Source organism: Astyanax mexicanus, chromosome 17 (assembly GCF_023375975.1).
Source record: "Astyanax mexicanus isolate ESR-SI-001 chromosome 17, AstMex3_surface, whole genome shotgun sequence".
Taxonomy (NCBI): Eukaryota; Metazoa; Chordata; class Actinopteri; order Characiformes; family Acestrorhamphidae; genus Astyanax; species Astyanax mexicanus.
The window spans coordinates 20231482-20257500 of record NC_064424.1 but is presented as its reverse complement, the minus strand read 5'-3'; the positions used below and the strand labels follow the sequence as shown (position 1 = coordinate 20257500).

At 37.8% G+C, this 26019-nt stretch overlaps 2 protein-coding genes across 2 annotated transcripts in view; both read right to left on the bottom strand.

The window, feature by feature from the left end:
- stk26 (serine/threonine protein kinase 26) overlaps window positions 1–14787 on the bottom strand; it is a 27577-nt gene extending 12790 nt beyond the window's left edge. The window contains exons 1-2 of the mRNA XM_007247041.4: window positions 14279–14787; window positions 861–1091 (exon numbers count right to left, since the gene is read on the bottom strand). Coding sequence (XP_007247103.1) covers window positions 861–1091; window positions 14279–14320 — 273 coding nt within the window. The 5' untranslated portion in view covers window positions 14321–14787. The remainder of the gene's footprint in view (window positions 1–860; window positions 1092–14278) is intronic.
- A 2088-nt stretch (window positions 14788–16875) lies between these two features.
- tmem185 (transmembrane protein 185) lies at window positions 16876–25429 on the bottom strand. The gene is made up of 7 exons (XM_007247042.4): window positions 25171–25429; window positions 23942–24118; window positions 22239–22446; window positions 22066–22149; window positions 21797–21973; window positions 21007–21130; window positions 16876–19518 (listed from the first exon to the last, which is right to left on the bottom strand). The coding sequence occupies exons 1-7, from the start codon at window positions 25206–25208 to the stop codon at window positions 19274–19276; spliced, it is 1053 nt and encodes a 350-aa protein (XP_007247104.1). The 5' UTR covers window positions 25209–25429; the 3' UTR covers window positions 16876–19273.
- Window positions 25430–26019: the final 590 nt, after the last annotated feature.

Here is a 26019-nt window from a genome sequence, read left to right as displayed (position 1 = left end):
ACACACTTCTAGAAATACAGGTATTGCGACATAGCGTGGAGGGCTGTGTTAAGACTCATTCACATTACTGTGAAAGTGCTGGTTCTCCATGAGGAAGCAGACGGGCCAAGATGTAAAATAGCTTCACACAAATCTAAAGAAAACCACAGGCTGACTCAAAGTGGAATAGTAATGACCAATAATTGTTAATATATTATAATTATATATATTATAATTATTATTTATTAATAATAAAAGCTAATCAGTACATTTAATTTTTTTAATTGAAACAGGCCTATTTTAGGTGCCAAGATCCTCATTAACAGTATACAGTGGCATGAAAAATTATTTGCCCCTACAGAGTTCTTTGGTTTTTGCTTTTTTTTTTTTTTTTTTGTCATACTAACATTTTTCAGATTATTAAACTTTAATATCAGACAAAGATAATCTAAGTAACTAAAGTAGTTTTTAAATAATAATTTTATTTATTAAAGGTGAAAAAATATCCAAACCAATCTAGCCTTGTGTGAAAAAACATGGTTGTGCCACCTTTGGCGGCAACAACTGTAATCAAGCTTTACTGATAACTGGCAACGAGTCTATCACATCTCTGTGGAGGAATTTTGGTCCACTCTTCTTTACAGAATTGTTTTGATTCAGACATGTCGAAGGGTTATTGATTTTGAACAGCCTGCTTAAGATCATGCCCATTTTTGTTCAAGGCAACTCCAAAATGAATGGATGTAAATAGACAGCTTTGGTCAAATGGTTCCTCATGCCTCAGCAGCTCATTTTAAGTGTCACACTTTCAAGGCAAAAGCTGGAGGCCTGAAGATTAATGCTAATATCAAATAGTCAAAGAGTAACAAAAATGCTCTTACCTTTAAATATGAGCCATAGTACTTTGTGACGTGAGGACTGTCGCACTGGCTGAGGACGGTTATCTCCTGCTGGATGTCCTCAATCTCGTCCTCTGCCTCCTCCAGGTCAATCGTTTTGATAGCCACCACATTTTGTGTGCGGCGATCAATGCCCTTGAAGACCTCCCCAAATGAGCCCTTCCCGATGCGCTCAAGTTTGGTGAACAGCTCCTCAGGATCTGCTCGAGGGTTCTGGAAGTCCAAAAGAACACATCTTTTACAAAGACATCCATGCAGCTGTCAACCAGACAATGCAAAACCACAGTCTGCACACATTAAAAGACTTGGAGTTGTACTTTACAGTACAGATTAACCTTCCTCTATGTTTGTAACAATTCAGAGTAAATCTTAAGAATGTATAGTTACACAGTGTTTTATGAACATTAAAAACTATGATGTTGACACAAAATAGAATATTGATAACTAATTATTAAGAGCTACTGTCTTGAAACACGACAAGGGGATTTCTTTTTGCTAATATGTTGACAATTTATTGCAGCCCTCTTTTAGTAATTTGCCTGAACAAACACTTCAGTCAGTTCATCAGTTAAGCTACTCATTAAGTTTAGAAGGTGCTTAATAAACAACCAGTTATAACAACCAAAAAGTCACATTAACAAACATACATAAAAAGAAAAAAGCCAAAAGTTACATAAATAACACTAAATAAAATAACGCACAAGTATTAAGTAAAATCTTTACATTTAGATTTGGGCATAGTTACTAATCCAAACTGGTAAAACATGAAACATCAACAGTTTAAAGTCCCCTCAGGACTAGAGTTTACTAACAGATTGTGCAGTAATTTTATACAGTGCATTTTTCAGTGGTGGCTGTGTTGTAGCACTCCTGTTTGAAAGTGGCTTTTGTTGCAGTGTTCAAACTACCCTGTTTTATAATGGGGCTCATTATGTCTGTATTTCACCACACCCTAAAACTACGTCAGACTGCTCTGACAGTGTCCCTTTAAATACACAAGGCCACTGTTAGTGACACTGAACGCTGTGTGCTCAAGATTTTCATGCCAAGAATATCTGATTCAAATTATACACGCCTTAGAACTAAGGATATAATTAACTCACCTATAAAACGTACAATGGCACTTAGACTGGAACTGAATCTTTAACCACGTCATATAATAATTCTACAGGTGTATTCATTTTTCATAAACCCTACAGTGGAGACAAGTCACTAAAAAGCTCCGGTCAAGTTTGTTATAAAGAGAATTCAGCAAAGCCAGTTAAATGTTCTAGGTATGGACCAGCGTCTGTGTAGCTCCCCGCAGTTGCAAAAGAACGGAGCAGGGCCAACACGCAAAATGGAAATCTTCCCTTGCATGAAAGGGACGTCAGCTGCTTTGTGATGATAAGCCGGGCAGGGAGCTGTGGGTTTAGTTAGTCGCATGTGCTGTGAAGTCGCATACAATTCCTGCCCAACCCTCAGCCCTCAACATTAGCACCTAGTCAGCTCTGGGTCCAGCTGCCACCTGCTGCACTTCTGCTTCTCAGACAACACAACTGGGCTCTGAACACCTTTGGCCAGTAGAAGACAGACTGATATTGACATACATTCAACACGGATCATAACGATCTTTGGAAGTTTTATACAATCCTACCAAAAAGTCCCTATATACCAGAGGTTACTAATAGGCGGACCGCGATCCGGGTCTGGACCCAAACGTTGTCTAATGCGGACCCAAACCTACTGAGAAGGATTAAATTGTATACATGCTTTGCAGCGCAGTAAACTCACAGACCAATCACGTGTGGGGAAAGATCACCAAACGCTCTCTCAGTCAATCAGATCTGTGCAGATAAACACACCGCTCCTCAAGCGGGATCAAACCTGTGTTGTCAGGGTCGCAGTCCCGCTGCTCCGGCTGTTAAATTGGGACGCGGCCGTGAAAAAACTCCTTTATAAGGAGATAGGGAGCATGAGAACGGGCGGAAAAACGAGAATGGGCGGAAAAAAGTCATGCCGAGCGCGACAGAGACAGGCGAGGAATGTATACAAAATCTGGCCAGAGAGGCAATTATTATTATTATTATTATTATTATTATTATTATTATTATATATTTTTTCATCATTCAGTTCAAACAGCCTTACAGGACATAGCACTTAATTATAACACAAGTTAATAATCAGTCCGGACCTTGGCCTGTCGAAATTTTCTCTAACTGGACCGTACTGAATTCTAATTAAATACCCCTGCTATATACTGATGTTCACTACTAAGATGTACACAGACACACACAGACACACAGACACACACACTTTAAGTTTAAAATGTATGTACCCAAGACATTCCGGTACCAGCACAGTTATAATGTTAGGGTCTGACTAAAGTCAGGAAGAAAGGTAGGAAGGAAGATACAGACGTCCTTCATGTTTAACACTGAGGCATCTTCAGCTGGGATGTCTTAATTTGATCCAGAAAATTTAAATGCATTGGTAAACTGCAATTTTTAAGACCAATCCAGTTCAAGCCCATCATGTCTTCCAGGGACGATGATAAACGTTATTTACAGAATGTCAGTGACATAGGTATTCTGTTCTATTATGACCATGTGGAGAAATATACCCCCACCACATCCTTTTTCTTGAATTATAGCTGGCTAAAAATGAAAATACTGCAAATCTGTCCCATTTTATTATGAGTATTTCTTCGGTTTTAAAGCAACAATAAACTGCATATTTAAAACTGAAAGAAAGAGGCTAACATACATAAAAAAACAACACAAAACTATGTGACATGAAAGGTGAGTTTAACTCCAATTGCATTAAATGGAGTAGCTGAGTTTTTATTCAAGCTGTCAGTTAACTAGCTAGTTAAAATCGCAATATTACTGATACTGAGGACACTCTGTAGGAAAGTTCAATGCAAAGTTGTCTTTCCTGTTAAGTCTGAGGTTAGCATAAAATGGACATGTGCCCTAATTAGATATTAGTCAGTCAGCTAATGTTAGAGTAGTTAGACATGCTGGACTCTATAAGATGCACAGAATGCACAGATGCACAGAAGGCGCACTATCAATGAATATCTAGGTATTTTCATACCTAAGGCACACTGGATTATAAGGCGCATTTTAAGAGACACTATAAGGAACTTCTAACTCAGCAGGCTTCACTGTATGTATGTATGTATATATATATATATACACACACATATACACATATACATATACATATACACATACATATACATACACACACACGTTTGGTTATCATGACAGGCCCAGACAGAACTTAATTTTGTATAATTTAAATATAATTTAAATAATTTAATATCATTTAATATAATTTAAAACATTATAATTTCTTTTTAAATCATCGCCGGTGTGTGATTCTCTCAAAGCAGCTCAGAGGTTAAACTTCTTCATTGTAGTAGTAGTTTTGGTTTGTAAACTGATTGGAGCTCAGGCGCTGTATTTTGATGAAAATAAAAAATTGTTTTCTAATAAAATACATGGATTGCACTTTTACACTGGAACACTTGTTGGACAAACTGGGAATTTTGTGGAACAATCAGATATGCCTCTTATCCTTGAGGCTGTGCTTTAAACTCAGTGAAGGTGGTCTGAGACACTTGAACTGGAAAAAAGTGCTTTGGTTTCTACAAAACAGAGTTAAACAGAAATAACATTCATGTCCATGTGTTTTTTTTTTTAACATTTGCTGGTTTCCAGTGAGCGCATTGACCTCATGTGTCATGAAGACACTACCCAAGAACTTATTAAAGTGACTGTGTGCATGTGAAAGCAATTAACAGAACACCACTAAATCAGCGTGCATAAATTCACGCTAGATAGGCAGAGACAAGTCTTTCTGCCCTACAGGTGTGACTCCATAATGACCTCAGCCTTGTTAGTTAGAACACTAGCACTGCCACACCAAGGAGCGGCATGGATAGACAGCCGTAAGAAGAAGCTTTCGACCAGCCTGAGTCAGAGGGTGGAGCAGCAGCAGGCTGTATCCTGCTTCACAGCTTGCATGTGAGCCTGTCTCCTCCTGATAAAAACGCCAGGCACAAGCCTGCAGCTCCCCTTAATGACTGGCCTATCTGTTGGCTAACGAGATCACAAGGGAGCTTCGTTCGTGCCCAGTAAGATTTAATAGGCAACTGCATTTCCTGCACAGCTCGGTGACTGCATTTTGTAAAGGAACAACAAAATATTTTCCATAACGGGCTCAGTCTGTTGTATATTGTGTTCCAGTAGAGGAACAGGGACAGAGTTTTATCAAATCAGCCCATGGTAAGAGGTCAAACATACACATACACACCATACAATATTAGTAATTTAGTGGTGCTGATTTAAAACATATTTAACCCTTTCCAGACGACGGACGCGCGGGCGCGTCAAACGCAGCGTTGCTGGGTGTTTCTATAAATAGATTTGCAATAATACGGCACAGAAACACAGTTCAAACATTTCCTGAATCAACAGAGTCCGCCCTTTTATGATATCCAATCCTGAGTCTGTACGTCACTCAGGTCCGGATTTATATGCCTTTTAGACGAGCAATACGGTCCGCCTCTCTTGTGTGACTGGTGGATTCGCGTGTCTATCACCAGCCTCTCATCTGCGACTGGTGGATTCATGTGTCTGTCACCAGCCTCTCATCTATAATTGGTGGATTCATGTGTCTGTCATCTCTGTTGGTTGTGTAAAACTGACCAATAGGCTTTCAGAAAATCACAAAAAACCCTCCCACACATGATTACATCAGTCTGAGTCATATAGAAAGACACGTGGGGGCGGGGTGTAAACAGTTCACCGCGGCTCAAGTTACAGCAGCGTTACAGAAGCAGCGGTTTTAGGTAGAAGTGCATCAGCGGCTTTGATTCTTATAATGAGGAAAAATATAGAACCGATCAGGATCCAACTGAAGATCTGTGAGTGTATTTAGTGTATTTATAAAACTGTCACTCATTAGGGATGTTTTGTTATGTGAGTTCGCGAGCTAGCGAGCTAAATGCTGCTGCCGTATGTAGAGAAAGGATCTTTGGGGAAACGCAGGGCTGATAGAGAAGCTGGAATCTCTCTCTCCCTCTCCCATACACACACGCGAACACACACACTCACACACTCTCTCTTTCACACACACACACACACACACACACATACCGACACACACTCTCTCTCTCTCTCTCTCTCTCTCTCTCTCTCTCTCTCTCTCTCTCTCTCTCTCTCTCTCTCTCTCACTCACTCACTCACTCACTCACTCATGCACACACACAGTAAACACTGAAGCTAGTTAGGTTTCTATAGTCATGATCTGACAAAATTGATTAGTACACAGTAAATATTTACTTTGCTATTGGAAAATTCATTTTCTACCCATTAGTAAATATTTATTGTATAAAGTTTTTCTTTCTTTTAGTAAAAGTAAGCTTCACTTACAAATTGCATACAAATAAACATTTTATGACCACTGATGGATTGTGCCATATATATCATACTGTTATGTTCAAATTAGACTTTGTTGTATTTAGTTTTATTCTTAATTTTTATTTGTGTGTGTAGTGAATGCAAAACACTGGTAGTCTGTTTAGGTGTAAAGTGAAGTGTAGTGAAATAAAAGAGAGTAAATCCACCGTCTCTTCAGGTGGGCTCTTCTGCATTCCACTTAGGTGAGTGGGAGAAAGGGAAACTTAGTTAGCTTTTATATGTGAAAGTAGGCATTTTCTAATGAACAGACAATGTTTTTTAATACAGTAAAGTAAACATTTACTAATGAACAGTGATTTTTTTTATGTTTATGTCCAAGTTTATGGCTGTTTGCTGTTGTGTCAAGTAGAATGGCAACATGCTACTGAATAAACGTTTTTACAAAAAAATAATTTTATATCTTTATTTTACATTTATATATTATTTTATATATAGTTAACTACTGATGTGAAGCTAAGACTTTAGTAAATCAATTTCAAGCACCAAAACATTTTATCCACACGAGTAAAATATATTTTTAACATTATATAGGAATAATTTTTAAATCGGATTTCACATTTTTGAGGTTTAGGGCCACATAATCTCTTCATACATCCTCCAGGCCACTTATTCCCTTATTATTGAGATAGTTGAGATTATTCTGAACATTTTGATATAAAATATGTGGGTATTATTTTAAATGAAAGTGCCTTTAAAGGCAAAATTAAGAAAATATCCAAAAATCGGGATTATTCCCCTAGTCTGGAAAGGGTTAAAAGGAGAACTCCGGTGTAAAATTGACTTTTGTTGTAGTAAAACATGATAAAAAATACTTAACTTGGATGAAAAGCACACCTGTTCTCCCACAGCGTTCCAAGATCCAGAAATTTTAACAGTTTGTCCAAACACCCTTCAGACTGGGTGACATGGGGCATAATTTCCCTGAATAATCGTTTTTTCCACCTTTATCCAGGCGCAAAGTAGCTTCACACCCTCTTGCTAGAATCTGGAGAGCCCTGACATTTAAAACTATTAAAACCACCGTTTACATTCTATAACGCAAGCTTCAGCTCTGGGTGCCGCCATTACTGAACTAAAAATAACAGACATATATACATAGACTCCACATAGCCTAGCGCTCCTGGTGCTGGCTGGATATATATATGTATATGTATGTATATAGTAATGGCAGCACCCAGAGCTGAAGCTTTCGTTATAGGACGTAAACAGCACTAAGCTTCTTGTGCACTTTTTAAAGTTATTAATGCCTCATTTTAAATGTCAGGGCTCTCTTGATTCTAGCAAGGAGGTTTGGAGTTACTTTAAGCCTGGATAAGCGATTTAAACTGAAGGGTGTTTGGACAAACTTAAATTTCTGGATCTGTGTGTGCTATTCATCAAAGGTAAGTACTTTATCACGTTTTACTACACCAAAAGTCCATTTTACACCGGAGTTCTCCTTTAACATACTTTAGCTAAAGCTATGGGCTCTTTACATCACGTAAGAGATCATAATGGACTACAGATGGTGGCTTCTCTGTATAGTAATAAAAATTACCTGTTTGACACCACATTATGGATTCCAAAAAGCTGAAGTCCAAAAGGCTCAAAGTAGATATAAGGAGGTAATACAAGTAAGAAACGTCTCCTGGAACGATTTTTAAACAAACGCAGATAGCAAGAGGGTCCTTTCAAACAACTCCATTCAGGTTCAAGTATTTTAAGGTGTTGCCATTTTGCCAAATTTGGAAGAAGACACAAACAGTCCTCAATGATCAGAAACAACCCAAAACCCACCCATGCACAGGCCAGTCCTAAACTGGAAGCTCCTGGATCACCAGTACCACTGTCTTCAGCACGGTCTACATTGCTATGGTCTGAAAGACTGTGATTTGGCCCAAAAAGTGAAAAGACCAAATAATTTATACCGAACAAAACTGAGCTTTAATAGTTGGTCTACTGGGATGTTAAGTATGTTCAATAAATTGTAATTGCAAATAAAAAATACATTAGCTCAGTACACCATGTTCAGTAAATTTATTGCATAAGCCAAATGATGCAGAAGGTTAGCCACTTTGCATTAATAACCCCTTTTTATCCACCTTATTAATATGGAGGAGGGCAAGTTTGTTTATTTTGTGTAAAACTAATGTAGGTTACCATATTTTACGGACAATAAGGTGCACCATATTATAAGGCGCACTAGCAATAAAAGTGTATTTTCATACATAGGGCACCTTTTAAGCGATAATAGTAAGAAAATAAAGGGTGTGGCCTTGTCTAACTTAGCAGGTTCTCTCCTGAATTCTGTTTATTTAGGTGAGTAAAGCTCTTCCAATTATTTACAGTAAGCTTGCCACGGTTAGCAGTCCCACTAGCTGGGGTTAGCAATACTTAGGGCTCGTAAACGCTGCCCGTTAACGGTAGACTGAGGAATCCTAAGTGTTCTGGTAAGCCTGGACACTACCACAGAGTAGAGGTCCGCACTCCCGAGGGACCTGACAAAATAGCTTGTGGCGTGGGACAAGACTGAATTGTTATTGGCAGGAGTTTGATCAACCCAGGCGATGCTCCCGCAAATGGTGCGCGGAGTTTTTTTAATTGTACCGCGGAGCTCTTTAACTGTCCTGCAGAGCCCGGCTACTGTCCGGCAGAACTCTTTAAATGTCCTGCAAAGCTCAGCTACAACAGTGCTCTTACTGCCTCTCCCTATTAGGCTACAGAGTGGTGTGCATGCTAAAATCTAGTGTACTGCCTTCTCTGCTTGTTACATAATTATAGCCTATATAACGTTCCACTTTTGACCTTGGGGCTGTGTTACATTGATGAGTGTTTTCCAGTTTTAACAATGTCTTCCTTTTAGAAATAAATTAGCCATTATTTATTGTGGCACTGTCATTATGTTGAAAGAAGCTTTAATACAGCAAGGAACCTAAGTTTACTGTTTTAAATAAATGTTCTGTTTGTTTAAATTGTCCTTTCATCTTTTAATTTTCACACATAATTTAAACAAAATTTATAGGCCATTTGAATTGAAAAATCGTTCCAGAATCGAAAATTGTTTCTAAATCGAATCATGACCCCAAAATTCGGAATCAAATCGAAACGCCAGACACTGAGAGATACGCACCCCTAATATCCACCACCTTCCACAGAAGAGGACCTGTGTCTATAGTTAACTGCTACATTTAACACATTCAACCAAAACCCCATTACATCTGCTCGTACCATTTTACGAGCAGCCAACACCAGAATATTCTGATTCAGAGAAATAGGTTCTCGGTTCTGAAGCTTAGGTAAAGCATGTGTGCTGTAAGAGTTACCCGCTCGATACTCACACTCCATGCCCCTGCACTCGTAGATCAGCTCTAAAACTAACGTCTTTTCCCCACAGACTCACAGGACCGACCTGTCCACTTCACCGGCTCTTCCGCCACAGAATAGTAAAAGCAAATGTATGGACTAGTGCCGGATTATTTTCATACTTAATTTGTTCATTCAAATTACAGTTTTAATGTGATTTTCAAAATGGAGTTATCGTAAGTATCCGAAAACGCTACTCATTTCTGAAGTTTTTCTCCGTTTTACCATGGTTACCGGCACCTCCCACAGACTAACGCATGCGTATTTTCATTCCGCTCAGTCCGAGATTCAGCACTGTTCCAGCACTTTTGACACAAACACCCGGTGGGATAATGCATATATTTAGCTAGAAATAAACCATACCATTTTTGAAAACTGCAGCATCATCGCTCTCTGGTCAGGATCCTTGATAAATGTTGGAAAACAATAATAATCACTCCCTCAAAGTTTTTTTCTGTGACTCATTTAGTGCGTTGTTTTCCAATTTTCAGTCACAAATCCGTATTCTGAAGTATAACTCCTGTGTCCGTCAGTTTGAGTTTTTCACGTGATATAAATGCATGGGCTTGTTAAACATTGTTTTGAATCATTGATTAACCTAATTTTGAAGCATTTCTTTGTCATCTATAGTTTGATTTTTAGTACAGGGGAAAAATCAATTATAATTTTTGGGCCATAATCGCCCAGCACTAGTATGGACATTTGGGTGGAGGTGATATATTTAGCTCCTTTAACAAAACACAGCTCCTATTCCCTAGAAGCCAGTGGATATTAGTTAGCCAGCTGGCTCCGTACTTTTTGTGTTGTGTGAAAGCTGGTTAGGTATATAGTTGTAAACAAATATGATTATAAATAGCCTGTTGGAATGCTAAGTTAACATAGCTAGCTACTTTATGATCAGTGTCCACAACAGTAGCTACTTCAGATTGTATTTATGCTAAATATAATGCAACCAAAACTATTTAAAATAAACTGACCAGATATTCAAACATAAATGGAAGTAACAAACTCTTGAAAGTGGGTGTGGCAGAATAAGGAGTTTGAGGGTAACCTTTTACATTTATTCTGTTACATGATGTACATGCAAAGACTTACATGCATGAGTTATAATTTGTACAACACCTGAAGAGAATTGTAGACAACTGCAGCCCCAAACCAAAACTAACCAGACTGTACACAAAAACACAAATCTCAGTTCAGACTATGGTCTGGACATAAAATACGTTTTTTCCCCCAGACATTTTTCACTAAAACTGATGCATATTTGAATTTAATTTTAACCATTCTAATTTCACCAATCAGATCATTACATATCTGCATCTCAAACATTTTGCATCACAGGTTAATAGGGATTTTCGTGTACCATTAACTGGACGAACAGCAGTTTGGATATTGGCTATTTCACATAAGATCTAAGTATTTTTTCCAGTCTAGCATTCACAGGAAAAGGCATTCTCAGAAGATAAATTTAACATAGTTTCTGTGTTCGTTTTTTTTTGCTCTGACTGTGTTTGAGCTGTATTTCCTCCAGACACTTTTTGTCTATTTTTTGCTAATGGTGCTAAATCTATGTGGGGATCTCCCACCACATATTTACTCTTGAATTACAGCTACTGAGAAAAGAAACTATTGCAGAAATGCTCTGTTTCTCCAGCCGGGGTATTTTCCCCTTTGATTCAAATTTGAGAGGCCAGTCATGCTGGCTAAAGTAAACAGCATTTAAATACATAGTGTCAACATTTGTCAGGCACTAGGAATTGCCAAATAACTCAATATTAGTAAGCAAAAGTTCATTAAAAGGGTGTAATTGCATTATGAAATTTTATTATCAATATATCAGTGGCAGAAAATGGCCAGAAAAAAATAGTTATTATGACAGGTCTGTGTCACTGTGTACATGTATGTACATACACACTATATGCATCTATATACACTACTTAGGATGTTAAAATATAATTTACACTTATCAAAATAACAAAAGATATCAGTATAGTGTGTAACACATATATAGCGATTTTACAGCACTGTTTTAAAGTCTGTAAGCAGAATGGTCAGGGAGATTAGCCAGACTGTATTTTAAGACATTAAATACACTAAGAAATGGTCCAGAGGTAACTATCAATTAGGGGTGTGCCATATCATATAGAGTGCAATAATATAGCCAACGTTTTTGGAAATCGTAAATGATATTACACCTTGAAATATCGAGCCATTTCATCCACCCCTAATTATTACATCAGGGTACTAATTTTTCACACTGTTCTCATTTCCCATTATATATCTACTCGAGTATCATTCATTTTACTTTAATCCTGGAGATATGCAGATATTTGGAGTGCATTATTAGTATCATGACCTTCTGCATCATTGACTTCTGTTACAAATCTGATAAAATTCTTCTATTTTTTAATATCTCAGTTAGGGGTGTGCTATGTCTTATCATATGCAATAACACAATTAAAATTTCAGTTTGTTGCAGTAGTGTATTCTTGGATATTTTTTTTAATTCAGTGTTTTTACATATCGATAATAGTATCGTTTTCACCAAAATACCATTAAATATAATGATATTATTGTAGACCCATATCGCCCACCTCCACTAGCAATTATAAACCAGTCCACAAGATGACATTACATAAACACCTCTCATTACATATCTCACCTTCTGTCCCACATACAATACACCAACAAATATGACTACAAATCTCACTTCACCTGCGGCAGCCAGCTTTAGGGTGCTGACTGCAGGCAAATGGAGTGTGTGAAACATAACCCAAAGGCCACACCCAGCCATTGTGCATCAGTGGGACACTCCTTCAGCTTCACTGCCCGTCTACAGGAAACTAATACATCGCACCTGTCAGTAGAGGCTGTGCTGCCTCCTAAAAGGTGAGCCATGGACTTTGAACACCAGTGTAACTCACAAAATAAACACTAAAGAGGCAAGGTAGGAGATTAAAATAACCCTCCATCCCTTAACTGTGATGCATAATGATTAACTGTAATGGCTCGACATCACCTGGTTATAATGTTATTCAGCCATGGCACGACAAAGAAAGCAGCATCAAAGCTGGCGCTACCTGGCTCAGCTCCAATAGAAATAAAAACCCTGAGTTCAACCAGCGAAGTCTGTGACCTTGCAAATCCATGTCCTAACTTTAAGGAGGAAGACAAGGACAAGTGTACAGTTCACATGTTGCTCAATGGCTTACAATTGTGTCATTAACCACAATGACACTGAGCAGCAAAGATGTTTCCTGTACTGAAATTCAGACCAATTCAACCCATGGAATCAAAAGTCACAAACCGCCTGCGGATCATCATCTGACTAACATGGAGATGACAAGAAAGTAGAACATGACTGAGCACAGGTGCAGATGCAGTACCCACAGACAAATAAGGGCTATCATAAGTTGTAGCACAGGGAGAAAGAGCAACCAGGATAACCAGAAATAGCAGTGTCCAGTGATATCCCTCCTATGAAGATCTCAACTGGAAAACGCATTTGTAAATCTGTGTTTAAAGCAAGTTTTTATTCAACTTAATTATCTACCTTGGTAGTTGGAAATAATCTCTAGCTATGTATAGTTATTTATTTACACTGGTTGTGTAAAATGAAAACGAATATGCCTATTATTAACATGTCAATAAACAATTTTAAGCATTTAGTTAAAATAATGGTGTAGCAAGAGTGATGCTTCTGATAATTCACTATTATCTCTGTATAATATACATGCTTTCGCTCCCGTCCTGTCTTCTTACCGTTTTTATTTTGTTTCTTAAATTTTATCTGCAGCTAGTTCTTATGTTTATTTTTATCTTTATTTTACATTAGTTTGTTGTTGACATTTATGTACTTCTATGTAGCACAGCTCTATTGTACAGTGTCACTGTGTACCTTGAAAGGTGCTAATAAATAAAAATATTCATAATTATTGTTATTATATAGTAAAATACTTTTGTTCTTTTACTTTTGTGCAGGTATAAAGGGTATCTATACTTAGGTATGTAATCGATATCCACTACTGGTTAAAGCATGACTGGTACTTGCCAACACTTTCAATCTTTATTGAGTAAATAGCTAACCTAACTAACTTAGTTAGGTTAACTAACAACTATTCAGTCCGTTCGCCGGTTAGCCAAGTGTGGTATTAGACTGACCACCTCTGCAACAGGTCTTTCCTAGCTACAAACAATGAGTTAAACATTATTTACGGATTCACTCCTTAACCCACAACAAATGAAGCTCTAACGTGTCTAGGATTATGTAGTAAGCTACCATGGGTTATGTATTTATGAAGTTAGCTGTGCCTGTTTGAATGAATGTGCACAAAGGAACTGCCAGTGATCAGTAGATTCAGGAAGACTCACTTCACACTCTAAATTATACAGATAACTTACAACTTTTATCAGGCCGATTCTGAACTAACCAGACAAGAGTAAATATAGATATAAGACGTTAACTAATGTAAAACTGTTTGTTTCCTAATTTAGACTATAGCTTCCCTCCGTAGTTACTAACTAGCTCGCTAGAAGTGAAGTGCTGCTCCAGGTAAAGGTGTGAGGGCCCCGCTGCCTTCAACTCACCTGCATTCCAGGAACCTGAACAGCTACCGGCGACTGGGCCATCTTCGCTGAGTCCTCAGAGCACAGCCAAAGAGTTCTTCCACTGCTTTTTCCTCTAACTTAAGTCCTCCAACTCTTTAAATCACCCGTTAACTCTCTCTCTCTCTCTCTTAGTCCGCCGAAGTCCTCAGGCTGGTTAGCCACCAGGCTGCCTCAGTAGGTAGCTAACCTAGCTAGCTTAGCTGTTGCTAACGAGTTGGCTAACCTAGCCAGCGCTCAACCCGCAAACTCTCAACTTTTAAAGTAACACACGACCGCGAATTATCATGGCTTCCTCGGTCAACTCGACCTGTACGCTTCCTAAAGCAGTTCCCGGGTGTTTGAGTAAGCGGCCAGCGCTCCGTTACATGCTTTAAAGTGAGGCTGGATAAACTTCGACTTCAGAAGAGTGCTGCGGACGCCATGTTTGAACCTGCGGTGTAACTTGTTTTCTGCTGGGCCCGTCGGGTGGAGCCCAACACACACACACACACACACACACACACACACACACACACACACACACACACACACACACACACACACACACTCTCTCTCTCTCTCTCTCTCTCTCTCTCTCTCTCTCTCACTCACACACACACTCTCTCTCTCTCTCTCACTCACACACACTCTCTCTCTCTCTCTCTCTCTCTCTCTCTCTCTCTCTCTCTCTCTCTCTCTCTCTCTCTCTCTCACACACACACTCACACAAACACACTACAAGAACGCACGTCAGTCAGACCCAGCTGCCACCCATAACTTTTGCCAGTGCCTAATGTATTAAATTCTCCTCAGAATTAGTTGGCTTAAAAATGTTTGATAGATCCTAATTCTATTTTGTACTTTATTCCACATCATATTTTCATCAAATTTGGAGGAAAAACTATTAAAAAAGGACATAACTATTAAAAAAGGCAGTATTTTATCCAGTGGTTTCACAGGAAATTATTTATATTTTTGACAACTCTAAAAATATCATCTCATATGAACAATTCATGGCTACACATAACTTTAACACATAAGTTTACTGGATGTCAAATAAATACATTTCAAAATCGTACTTAATATATATCTAGTGAATTTTGTCATTTCTAAATTCTAAATATGTGTTGCTGAAACCTTTCTGCACTTATTTGTCCAGTGTGATGTAACATATTTTGTTTGAAATTAACATCACATCTTTTTTTCCTCATGATGACTAGACATTTATACTTATTATTAAGTTACTATTTGTTATTATACCAAAACATCAAGTAAACTATTATATTCTCTGCACAAAATATTTTTAAATATATAGACAGAAAACTGAAAAATTGTCATATCTGTTTAATTGATTTGTATTCACTTCTCCAATATTTAAGTCAATACAAAGAAAAATGTTGTTTTTATAAGAGATAATAAAAACTTGTTTTATAAGTGTTTTATAATGATGATTTATCATTATAAAACACAAAAAAGGACTAGCACAGTGCAGGTATTATTTGAGAATTATATGAAAATTCTTCCTTAATTACTGTATTAATGTTTTTTTTTGTTCTATTATATTTAGATTAATTAAGTTTATTTAATTGTTGCAAAATAATAAACAAAAACATATTAATATAATAAGTGTTGCATTTAAACAAAATCAAATACTGCCTGAAAAGCTTATTTTCCTACCCGATTTACCTGATTAATAGTTACATTGTTACACAGTGTAGTGACACAAAAACAACCAATAAATAAGCAAACAAACAAACAACTAACAATCATTTTATACTTGTTTATTTTTTTTATTTTAGAGTGAAATACACATTCTTAATTCCTTATCTCAGCTACTCCATAGTTTTACCCAACTGATCAGTCATCCCAAAGTCCCAAAGTCATCATTTTAAATTTAACTAACATGTATAACTGCTGTTCTTATGTTCACCTAGGCATGCAGACTGCTTCTACCAGCATTATTGTAAGAATTAGTTGCTCTCATGTGCTCAGTGAATTTCAGGTAGGATGCCACTTGTGCCAACTGTCAGTGCTATCATAACAACTGGGACATAAGTAACTCTGTCAAATTAAAATAAGTAACAAAATGTGCAGAGGTCACAAACATTCTACAGTCAATCACTACAGACCTCTGATTACCTCAAATGTGTGTAGAGTGTGTAGAGAGCTTCAGGTGAGCAGATACTTTTGGCAATATAGTGTATAAATGTGTTGGTGGCACTGCCCGTGCTCTAAAGTGCCCTCAAAAGTGGCAAAAAATGAGACAAAGTGGCCGTGCTAACCAATGAGTCACCACTGATCCTCTGGATAAAGGTGATGTGGTGCCGTATAGTTACCCTCACACCAGAATAAACTGCATTTGATGGTACAAGACAAATTAAGCTGAAGTTGTCAATGATGATAAATTATAAAAATGAATTTCAGGTGTTGAACAGGCATCTGCTCCATCTAAGTTTTTTAGTTTTGTCTACTTCCAGGGGACAGTCAGGGGACACAATATTAGTTCCCATGAAATCTGGAATGCCAGCGTGTAAAAGGAACAGGAAATAACTGCAAAGAACTAAATGCAATGGAAAGAAAAGAGAGATCCATCACACTTTTAATGTCAGAGAAATGATTTTAATGTCAGTCAGTAATGAGTATCTACTGTTTATCACACCTTTTATGACTAACAATGACAATGACAGAGATGAAACATGGAAGAACAATTCCCCTCACCTCCAAAAAAAAAAAATCTCTCACAAGAACCTACACAACAGTATTGGTCCATATCCACTAGATTGAACTACAAAAGCTGCTCACTCAGGCCAGCTGAGTATGCATGTAGTGTATACCTACATATAGGCAGGACATGTCTACTTCACTTGTTCGACAGAACAACTTAAGCTATCTTTAACATTGTAGTCTTGGAAACACATTAAATGGTCCATTATAGATGTAAAACACATGAACTATGTGCTAGTTGGTTCAAAGGCTTTTCTCAATAATATGTTTCATATGTTATGTTTAATGCTTCAAAACGCCTAAATGTTTAATAATTTCGCTAGTGTAGTGCTTGTGCTGCTTCAGGTCAACTCCATCAAAATAAAATAAATCAAAAATAAAATTAAATATACATGTATAACATAAAATGGAACAACAAAAAGGAGTAGTTTTAGTTATTAATTCTTTACAAAGACAAACATATCTTATGCATTTGTCACAATAACGGATCATGACACTAATGACCCGAAACACCAGCTACAATATTAACACCACCTCCTTGTTTTTTTTACATTCATTGTCTATTTTATCAGCTCCACTGACTAAATAGTAGCTCAATAATTACAGACTTATTTTCTCCTGCTTCTCTACATACATTATTATCGTCCTTTCACACTGTTTTTTAATTATCAGGACACCACATTACCACCACACATCAGCTATAATTTGGGTGGTGGGTCATTGTCAACACTTCCATGACAGTGACATGGTGGTGGTGTGTTAGTGTGTCTTGTGCTGGTACGAATGGGTTAGACAAAGTAGTGCTTCTGGAGTTTTAAACACCTCAGCATCACTGCTGGACTGAGAACAGTCCACCAAACAGAAATATCCAGCCCGAAGCAGCCTGTGGGCAATGATAAAAGACTACATGACGACCAACACAAACTGTGCAGCAACAGATGGGAACCTGTCTCTGACTTTACCTCTAAGAGGTAGACCAGCTAGGTAGGAGTGTCTAATAGAGTCAAGTCAGTGACACTGAAGTGGTAAGAATGACCCACCACCCAAATAATACCAGCTCTGTGTCGTCCTGATTAAGCTACATATCGTACAATAAATGGGCTGTACCTCCATAATTTTTTGAGCATCATGATATTGTCTATTGTTTTTATTTGTGTTTGTTCACATATATAACAGTAATCAGTATTTTAGCCAGTCATGTAATGACCAATGCTTCAATAACTGCAACTCCATACACTGCATACACTGTGTGGACTGCAGTAGGTAAAGAAAAAAATATATATATTATCCAATCTATGATTAATTACAGTTGTGTTGTTATTAAAAGTGTATAAATGCTCTGATATGCTATTCTATTATCATTATGTTTGTGGCATTTAAATTGTCTTAAAATGACAACAATATAGTTTATCGCAGTAATTTCTGGGACAATATCATCCAAAAAAATAAAAAGTGCAGGAGCTGACTAAATGTAAAGTGTAGAAGCACAGCAGATGTGTTAATGTTATGGCTGATTGGTATATCCAAAATGAGGTGTTCTAGTAAACAATGACCGACTACAAAGGTAAAGTGACAGTAAAAGAATAGTCTCATTTGTTCAACCGTTCACTGCCATCCTCACACGTGGTTACATGTAACAGGAAAAAAGCCCTCTGACCTTCTACTGCTGGAAAATGACAGCATTTAAGTTCACCCAATCAAACTATTACGCTAACGTTCTTTGGCTTTGCTACGTTGCATACTTCCCATGAAGACGGAACTCATCTCGAACACAGCAGCCTCAATGTCATGCACGGCTTACCCAGGAAAGTCTAGTACAGTGTTTAGACAGTCTAGTAATACTATTGCCATATGTTGACTACGCTAGATCATTCTTACAAAATAGCTGAGACCGAAAGGTTTGGTTATAAGGGGGAAAAACGTATCACCTCCTGTTGATTTTTTTAACCACGTGACTGAGGACATCTCATCTCTGAATTTGTTGGTCTATACATCAAGATTAAGGAAAGGTCTGAGCACAGGACTGTGGAACAGAGATGACATTTGATCACAGGGAAGAGTCAAGCGGCAATCCACGCACAAAATCCCCTTGGTTTGAGCTCCATTTGAACATGAAGACCAATCAGTCATACCTTTGTCAAACAGGAGCTGGGCTTATGTAAAATGTCAGTTCGACTGGACTTCTCAGTCATTCGTACGTGGCCTGAAGTGAATGATGCCGGTTGATGACACTACACTTCTCTCATTCTGTGTGTTCATACACAGTAAGTTTTAATCTGGCATGTCAATGCACAGTTTGGGTGGAGGCACAAAGTACTTCCCAGGACTTTGCGTGATGACCACTCCTGTCTTCTTGCGGAACATTGGGCCAATTTTAGGAGGCTCATGGGCAGGTATCTCTTCAGACACGTCAGAGTCCTCATGGTGAAGGTCATAGGAGATGTTGCCGTACTCCCGCAGAAAGGGGAAGAGCTCCAGGAGAAACTGGCAGAAGTCCTTACGGATGCCAAACCACCCTGGACAACAGAAACATTAAGGAAAGAGCGTCTAAGTTATAACTAATAAAAACAAGGAAATGCAGAAATGCACTTCAGTTTCTAAATCGGTTTCTCTGATTTTGATATTTATAGGTATATTTTTGAGTAAAATGAAAATTGTTGTTTTATTCTATAAACTACAGACATTTCTCCCAAATTCCAAATAAAATATTGTTATTCACAGCATTTATTTACAGAAAATGAGAAATGGCTTAACATACAAAAAAGATGCAGAGCTTTCAGACATCAAATAATGCAAAGGAAACAAGTTCATATTCATAAAGTTTTAAGTATTTAGAAATCAATATTTGTTGGAATAACCCTGGTTTGTAATCACAGTTTTCATGCGTCTTGGCATGTTCTCCTTCACCAGTCTTACACACTGCTTTTAGATAACTTTATGCCACTCCTGGTGCAAAAATTCAAGATGTACAGCTTGGTTTGATTGCTTGTAATCATTCATCTTCCTCTTGATTTTATTCCAGAGGTTTCCAATTTGGTAATCAAAGAAACTTTGATAATAAAGCATAATTTTTAAGTGGGCTCTTATTTTTTTTCCTCCAGAGCTGTAGTCATGGTCAGAAATGTACAAATGCTCAATATGGAAATGAATGCCATTTTAAAACTACTTTTCAGCAGAAAGTCATGAGATGGCAGTATACAGATGTAATCATAAAGTGTTACCTCAGGGGATAGCATGGGAACACTAACACCTGTATAAGTTGTAAGATGTTATATTGTGAGTGAGACTGAACACTGGCCAGTGTGCTCTTGGCAAGGCAATGTGAACTCTCAGTTTGAGCGAGATAGTGGATGCCAGATGACACTTACAGCAATTCCATGTACTGTTCTTTTTATTTTCTGGGACATGGTAAAAATCACAAAACACAATACTAGTTCCAGTGCCATGATTTTTGGCTTGTCAGTATTTGGTTAAATGTTTCTCAGCAAGTTGCACCTTGACCAGATGCGTTTAGTATCCAAACATTCTAATCAGACTGTTGACACTTTCCAATTGAACTTTATGTAAGCCACATTTAATGTGTTTTTTCTATTGTTGATGTTTCAAGTGACTTGCTGATCATTACAGGATCTTCACTGTTACATGAATATTGTGAGGGACACTTAAACATTGTAAAGTGGTCACCCTTTCAATATGGACGCCGAAAATCAACTGTAGCCATTCAATCACTAGCAGGAAGTTAAAAAGACGTGGCAAGTTAAGAGATTTTGGAAGTTTATGCAACAACGAATTTATAATTTAGGGGGGTATAAACATTTTTGACCTTGTATGTACATTTGATGCCTTGTTAATCCCACAGACTGTGTCAAACCATTAACAACAGTTAATAAGATTAAGATACATTTTAGTAATACACAAATTATCATTTAAAATTCACAGTTTTAATTGTCTTTTAAGGATAACTCTAAAGTTGGGCACCTCAATAGCAATAAAAATGGACTTACAGTGATTGCCTCCTTTTTGGCCAAATGTAGTTGCCATCAGAGTTACCAGGGAGACCCAGAGAGGCACAAAGACTGGGACATAGTCTGAGTCATAATGGTCATCTAACTTGTGCACAAGAAGAATCTGTAGAAATAAAATATATGAATGACATATTAAAGGTTAAATATGCATTATATTATATAAGTGTCATCAGCTAATTACAGCACTGGCCTCTCTTGACAGCAGTGCTTAAACCAGTTTATTCTTCTTTGAACTGTACCTTACCCCCGGGTTGCCAGTTATAGAACACAAAAAAGCAAACACAACATGCTGCATCTTTAGAATCAAGATTTCCATTACTAGAGACAAAAAAAAAAAAAAAATATTGGGAATGTGTTTGGTAGACAGCGACAGCTTAGAGCCCAGAAGAACGACAAGACTTAAGCCAATACTGCCTAAACTTAGCAACGTAATGCATTACCACCCATTGTAGAGATTTTAAGCATTTGAGATCAGTAAAGTCATCCAGACTAGTGCTGGCAAAAACAGGGAAAACAAACGCTTGAATCTATACTGGCTCAATTTTAGTATGAATATGCGTGTCCTCAACTTGGCAACCCGTTTGGGTATCATGTCTGGGAAACTTATAAAGCTTAATAATAGCATTATTAAAAGAAGCCTAGAAAATATTACATTTGCATGTATATATTATATATAGAATGCTGCATGTTATATAACCCTCCTGAGTTACACCTATAACTGCCTACACCATCCAATCTCTGTACATTTGTGCGTCAACAGAATTATTACCTCAAAGGTCAGCAGGGGGACAACGATAGCCATCCAGCTGATTGCCATTGTGATGTGAGTCCGACGCTGCTCTGCGATTACGTCCATTGAACGGAGGAAAAGGACAGACCAGACGATGTAATAAAGCACCACCAGACAAAGAAAAGACATAAGGATCCACAGCGGCACACAGACCACCTGCACAAAAGCACACATGAAATGTGAATAAACTGTTTTCACACTCAATTTTTTTTTTCTTTTTTCACTATTCACTTTATATCAGACCTTACCAGCCAGGGCCAGTTGATAATCTTATCCAGTCGTAGTGCAATAAAGATGAACTGCAGTATGTTTACTGAGCAAAGGATCTCAAGCTGAGTGAGAGAATTACAGAGAGACACCAATCATTAATTCCATAATCTATTAGAGAGCAGCAAACAACAGTCATGACCATTTGACTAACCTCAAGCGATCTGTCATGTCTGAAGCCCCACACACACGCTGCTACAGAGACCGGTGAAACGAAGAAAAGGGGCATGAACACCAGCAACCAGAAATGTGAGCCCCTTTCCACACGGTCACACACCAAAACCTCGAAGGTGAGCAGGAGGAGGTGGATCCCCACAGCGATCAGCATTGCCTTGAACTCCACACAAGTCTCCCCCTCAGCCCTACAAAATAAATTAATGTAGTATTCACAATTTGGGAATAAAGAAGCCTTTTAATCCCTATTACTAAAGTGGTATGGTACCATGTGTACCATATGCACCATAAGGACTAAAATGACCTTGCCACCTAGGAAAGCAGACCACTGCTTGGGGCCAGAAGACATAGGGGCCACCAAATGCTAAAAAGCCTCAACTACACACTACTACTCAAGTGACTCTCACTCACTCCCTTTGCAAGTGGCGTGCATATAAAATAAAGCTTGCCTAGTGTGTCCAGCTTTGTTCACTGTAATGCGATAAATATTGGAAAAGTTTTGAGGCAAAGAAAACATGACGGGTTAAATAAGTGTAATGTATTTTCCATGTCTGTAGTGTAGGCTTTCTGGTTTTATGATACTGAAAACTGAACTGCACATTTTCTTTATGCAAAAACCTTTAGCAAACAAGCTTAATTCTCTAGATTAGAACTATTACATTTTCCCTATCAAATTAAATGTAAATAGTAAACAGTGACTAGTGAAAGCTCCGCCAAAAATGAATATCCACAAGTTAAGATTGAAGAAATTCCAATACTTCAACATATATTTTCAATAAATGGACAATTATTATGACATTATTAGCATGTTACTGTTAAACGTATCATAAGGAATCAATTACTAATCTTCATTCATGATCATTGCTCAAGGGGCACCAGGGGGGCTCAAGCACTCTATATGTTGTTAGTGTAAAAAACCCATCATGAGTTTTGAGTAGCTTCCAGCTTTAGTTACTTAACTTAGACCAGATAATGAAGATTGCAGATGTGGGAGGAATGTTTAATAAATATGTAAAATGAACTCCCAACAGTGTTATGTTCTTACACTGCCTGGCCAAAAAAAAAGTTGCCGCCTAAAAAAAGGTCACACATTCTAATATTTGGTAGGACTGTCTTTTGCTCTGATTGCAGCACACATTCACTGTGGCATTGTTTTGATAAGATTTATTTCAATCCAGTATTGCATTAATTTTTCACCAAGATCTTGCACTGATGATGGTAGACTCTGACCAGTGCACAAAGCCTTCCATTCCATTGATGGAATAACCTGGTCTATATTCAGTATATTCAGGTAGTCAGCTGACCTCATTCTTTCTACATATACTGTTGCTGAACCTAGACCTGACCAACTGCAACAACATCATTTGCTTAGTTAAATGCAGGTAGCAATTTTTTTTGGACAGGCAGCGTATTTGCTGAATAGATGTTGAAAAAAAAAAAGTAAAAAAGCCATGTGCCCAGTCTCCTTCCAGTCCTGCCTCCTGGAAACTCTCCTCAATTTTATTTACTTGTTGTAAGGGGTCAGTGGGGCTGGGTTTTTTGTGAACTCAGCACCCCTATAACTCTGATCCTACAATCACGCCTGTGTTGGTGTCAGATTATTTAGGACCTGATTGTGAGTAATGCTGGCTGAAGTAACCCCATTGGAACTTTTTGCTTCAACTGCCTCTAAATGTGACTGACCTGTATTGGGGGTTATGGGCCCACACCCCAGTGCCCACGGATGCTCCAATGATGACCATGAGTTTCCAGAGCCAGATGGGTGCGAACACCGCCCAGTAGCTCCACTGAATAAAGCCATCCAACCGCAATGACAGTAACACAGAGAAGAGCAGCAGGCATGCATAGATCAGGAATTTGCTGAAATGGAACAAGTACATACGATGTGATTCTGAGCCAGCTGAGGGTGATGATTCAGTATGGTATAAATCACACTTTTACTTAAAAACTCACAGACTTTTGGAGACTGAGAAACATTAGACAGGTTAACCAATTAACATGTCTTGTCCCGTATACAGGCTACAAGTGTAGGTGATACAAAACTCTTTTTTTCTGCAGTAAAATAACCTATTTATATTCTGAAAACTTTAAAATCTCATAGAGGACACTTGGGCTGGATGCAGATTTACTTAAATATTTTTTTAATATATTTTCTATTACAATTATGCTTTTTAGTAATGTTCCTTATCAAACATGAAAGCTTTTTATGCAATGCTTGAATAGAAATCCTCAAGATTTAGTGGCAAAAAATTGGCAATAATTCCTGGTCTGTTAAGGAGTTAGCCAACTAACTAACTAATATGCAATTCATCTCCAATTACTAAGAGCTAAGTTACCAAGGCTAGCTAGCTAGGTTCATAAATCATAATAATGACCAAAATAACTAGAGGGTTTATCACCAAATACAGAAAGCCTGCAAGCTAACCCTATATTTCTGCTGCTGCTCATACCTACATAGCCAGTTTGGCCAATTAACCTAAATTAATTTAAACTAATTTTCAGTGTGTGACAACCTAGTTAACTAATCCTAACTTAACAAACATATCTTATCTTAGTTTAGCTATGCTAACTAGTTAGCTACCAACTCAGACAAGCTTACAAACTTGCATAGACGAGGAGCAGCCTAAAGCTAGTTAGCTTAGCTAGGCTAGCTAACAGAGAGCTAACACATCCTAGCCCCTAAACAATGAAAAACAGTATGAACTGTTATTAATTTGTCATTAATTTTCTCAATTGAGAATTTAGCCACGAAGGGAGGATCCAGGAGAGCTAAACACAGCTCACACAATGCCAATGACAGGCCGTTCCATATAAACTAGCTTAGCTTAGTTTAGCTGGCTAACCATAATACTGTAACACAACAAAATCCGGGTGGGACTACTTCTCTAACTGCACAGCTAACAGAAACTTACCTCGGATTAAAATCCTGAAAGAATCCCCGAAGATTCATGGCGCTCTCCCTTTCATACCATTATTCTAAACCAATAATATATATTGTAACAAAGATGAAACTGTCATTCACTCTCTTAAGCTTCGTTAGTTGACATAACACAACTGAAATCACTGGACGCTTGTTCTTCTCCCTCCCACACAGCAGGCGTCAGTGTTTTCACATAGTTCTCATTTCTTTGTGACAAATTACAGTACAAAATGGAGAAAAAAATGAGAAAAATGTAAAACTACACAATAGTTAGGACAAACAATTAGTTACATCAATGTAGCATACACATTAAAACCCAAATTGCTGGGTTAAATGGTTATAATATATATTTTTTATAGACAAATACACTGTTTTGTGTTTTTTTAGGTCCTCACACAATATACACTTAGAAACATGGGCGTGGTAGTGGGGGGAAAGGTGGACCTGACTACCCAGGGTCCGAGTAGGGAGAGGGGCCCATCAAATCCTGATTATTTTTTTTTTCACTCACTTTCCTTATGTACTGGCATGGATAGGGGTCCACTGACATTGAGAGTGTACAGAGCCCAGAATTTGCTGCTACGCCCCTGCTTAGAAATAAATACAGCTCCGGGAAAAAAAATAAGAGACCACTTAAAAATGATGAGTCTCTTTGATTTTACCAAATTGAAAACCTCTGGAATATAAGCATGCTGAACTGCTCACATTTTTGCACCAAAAGTGGAATAAACGTATCCAAAAACAGTGTGTAAGACTGGTGGAGGAAAACATGCCAAGATGCATGGAAACTGTGCAGGTGCCTATGAGGGAGACAGTAGTATTGTTACATAATACGTGCACA

Coding starts and splice junctions, on each gene's coding strand:
- tmem185 (XM_007247042.4), bottom strand. CDS start 25,208: ATGAATCTTCGGGGATTCTTTCAGGATTTTAATCCGAG. Junction 21,974..22,065: donor TTATCAACTGGCCCTGGCTG/GTAAGGTCTGAT, acceptor GCTTTTGTGCAG/GTGGTCTGTGTGCCGCTGTG. Junction 19,519..21,006: donor CCAAAAAGGAGGCAATCACT/GTAAGTCCATTT, acceptor TCTGTTGTCCAG/GGTGGTTTGGCATCCGTAAG.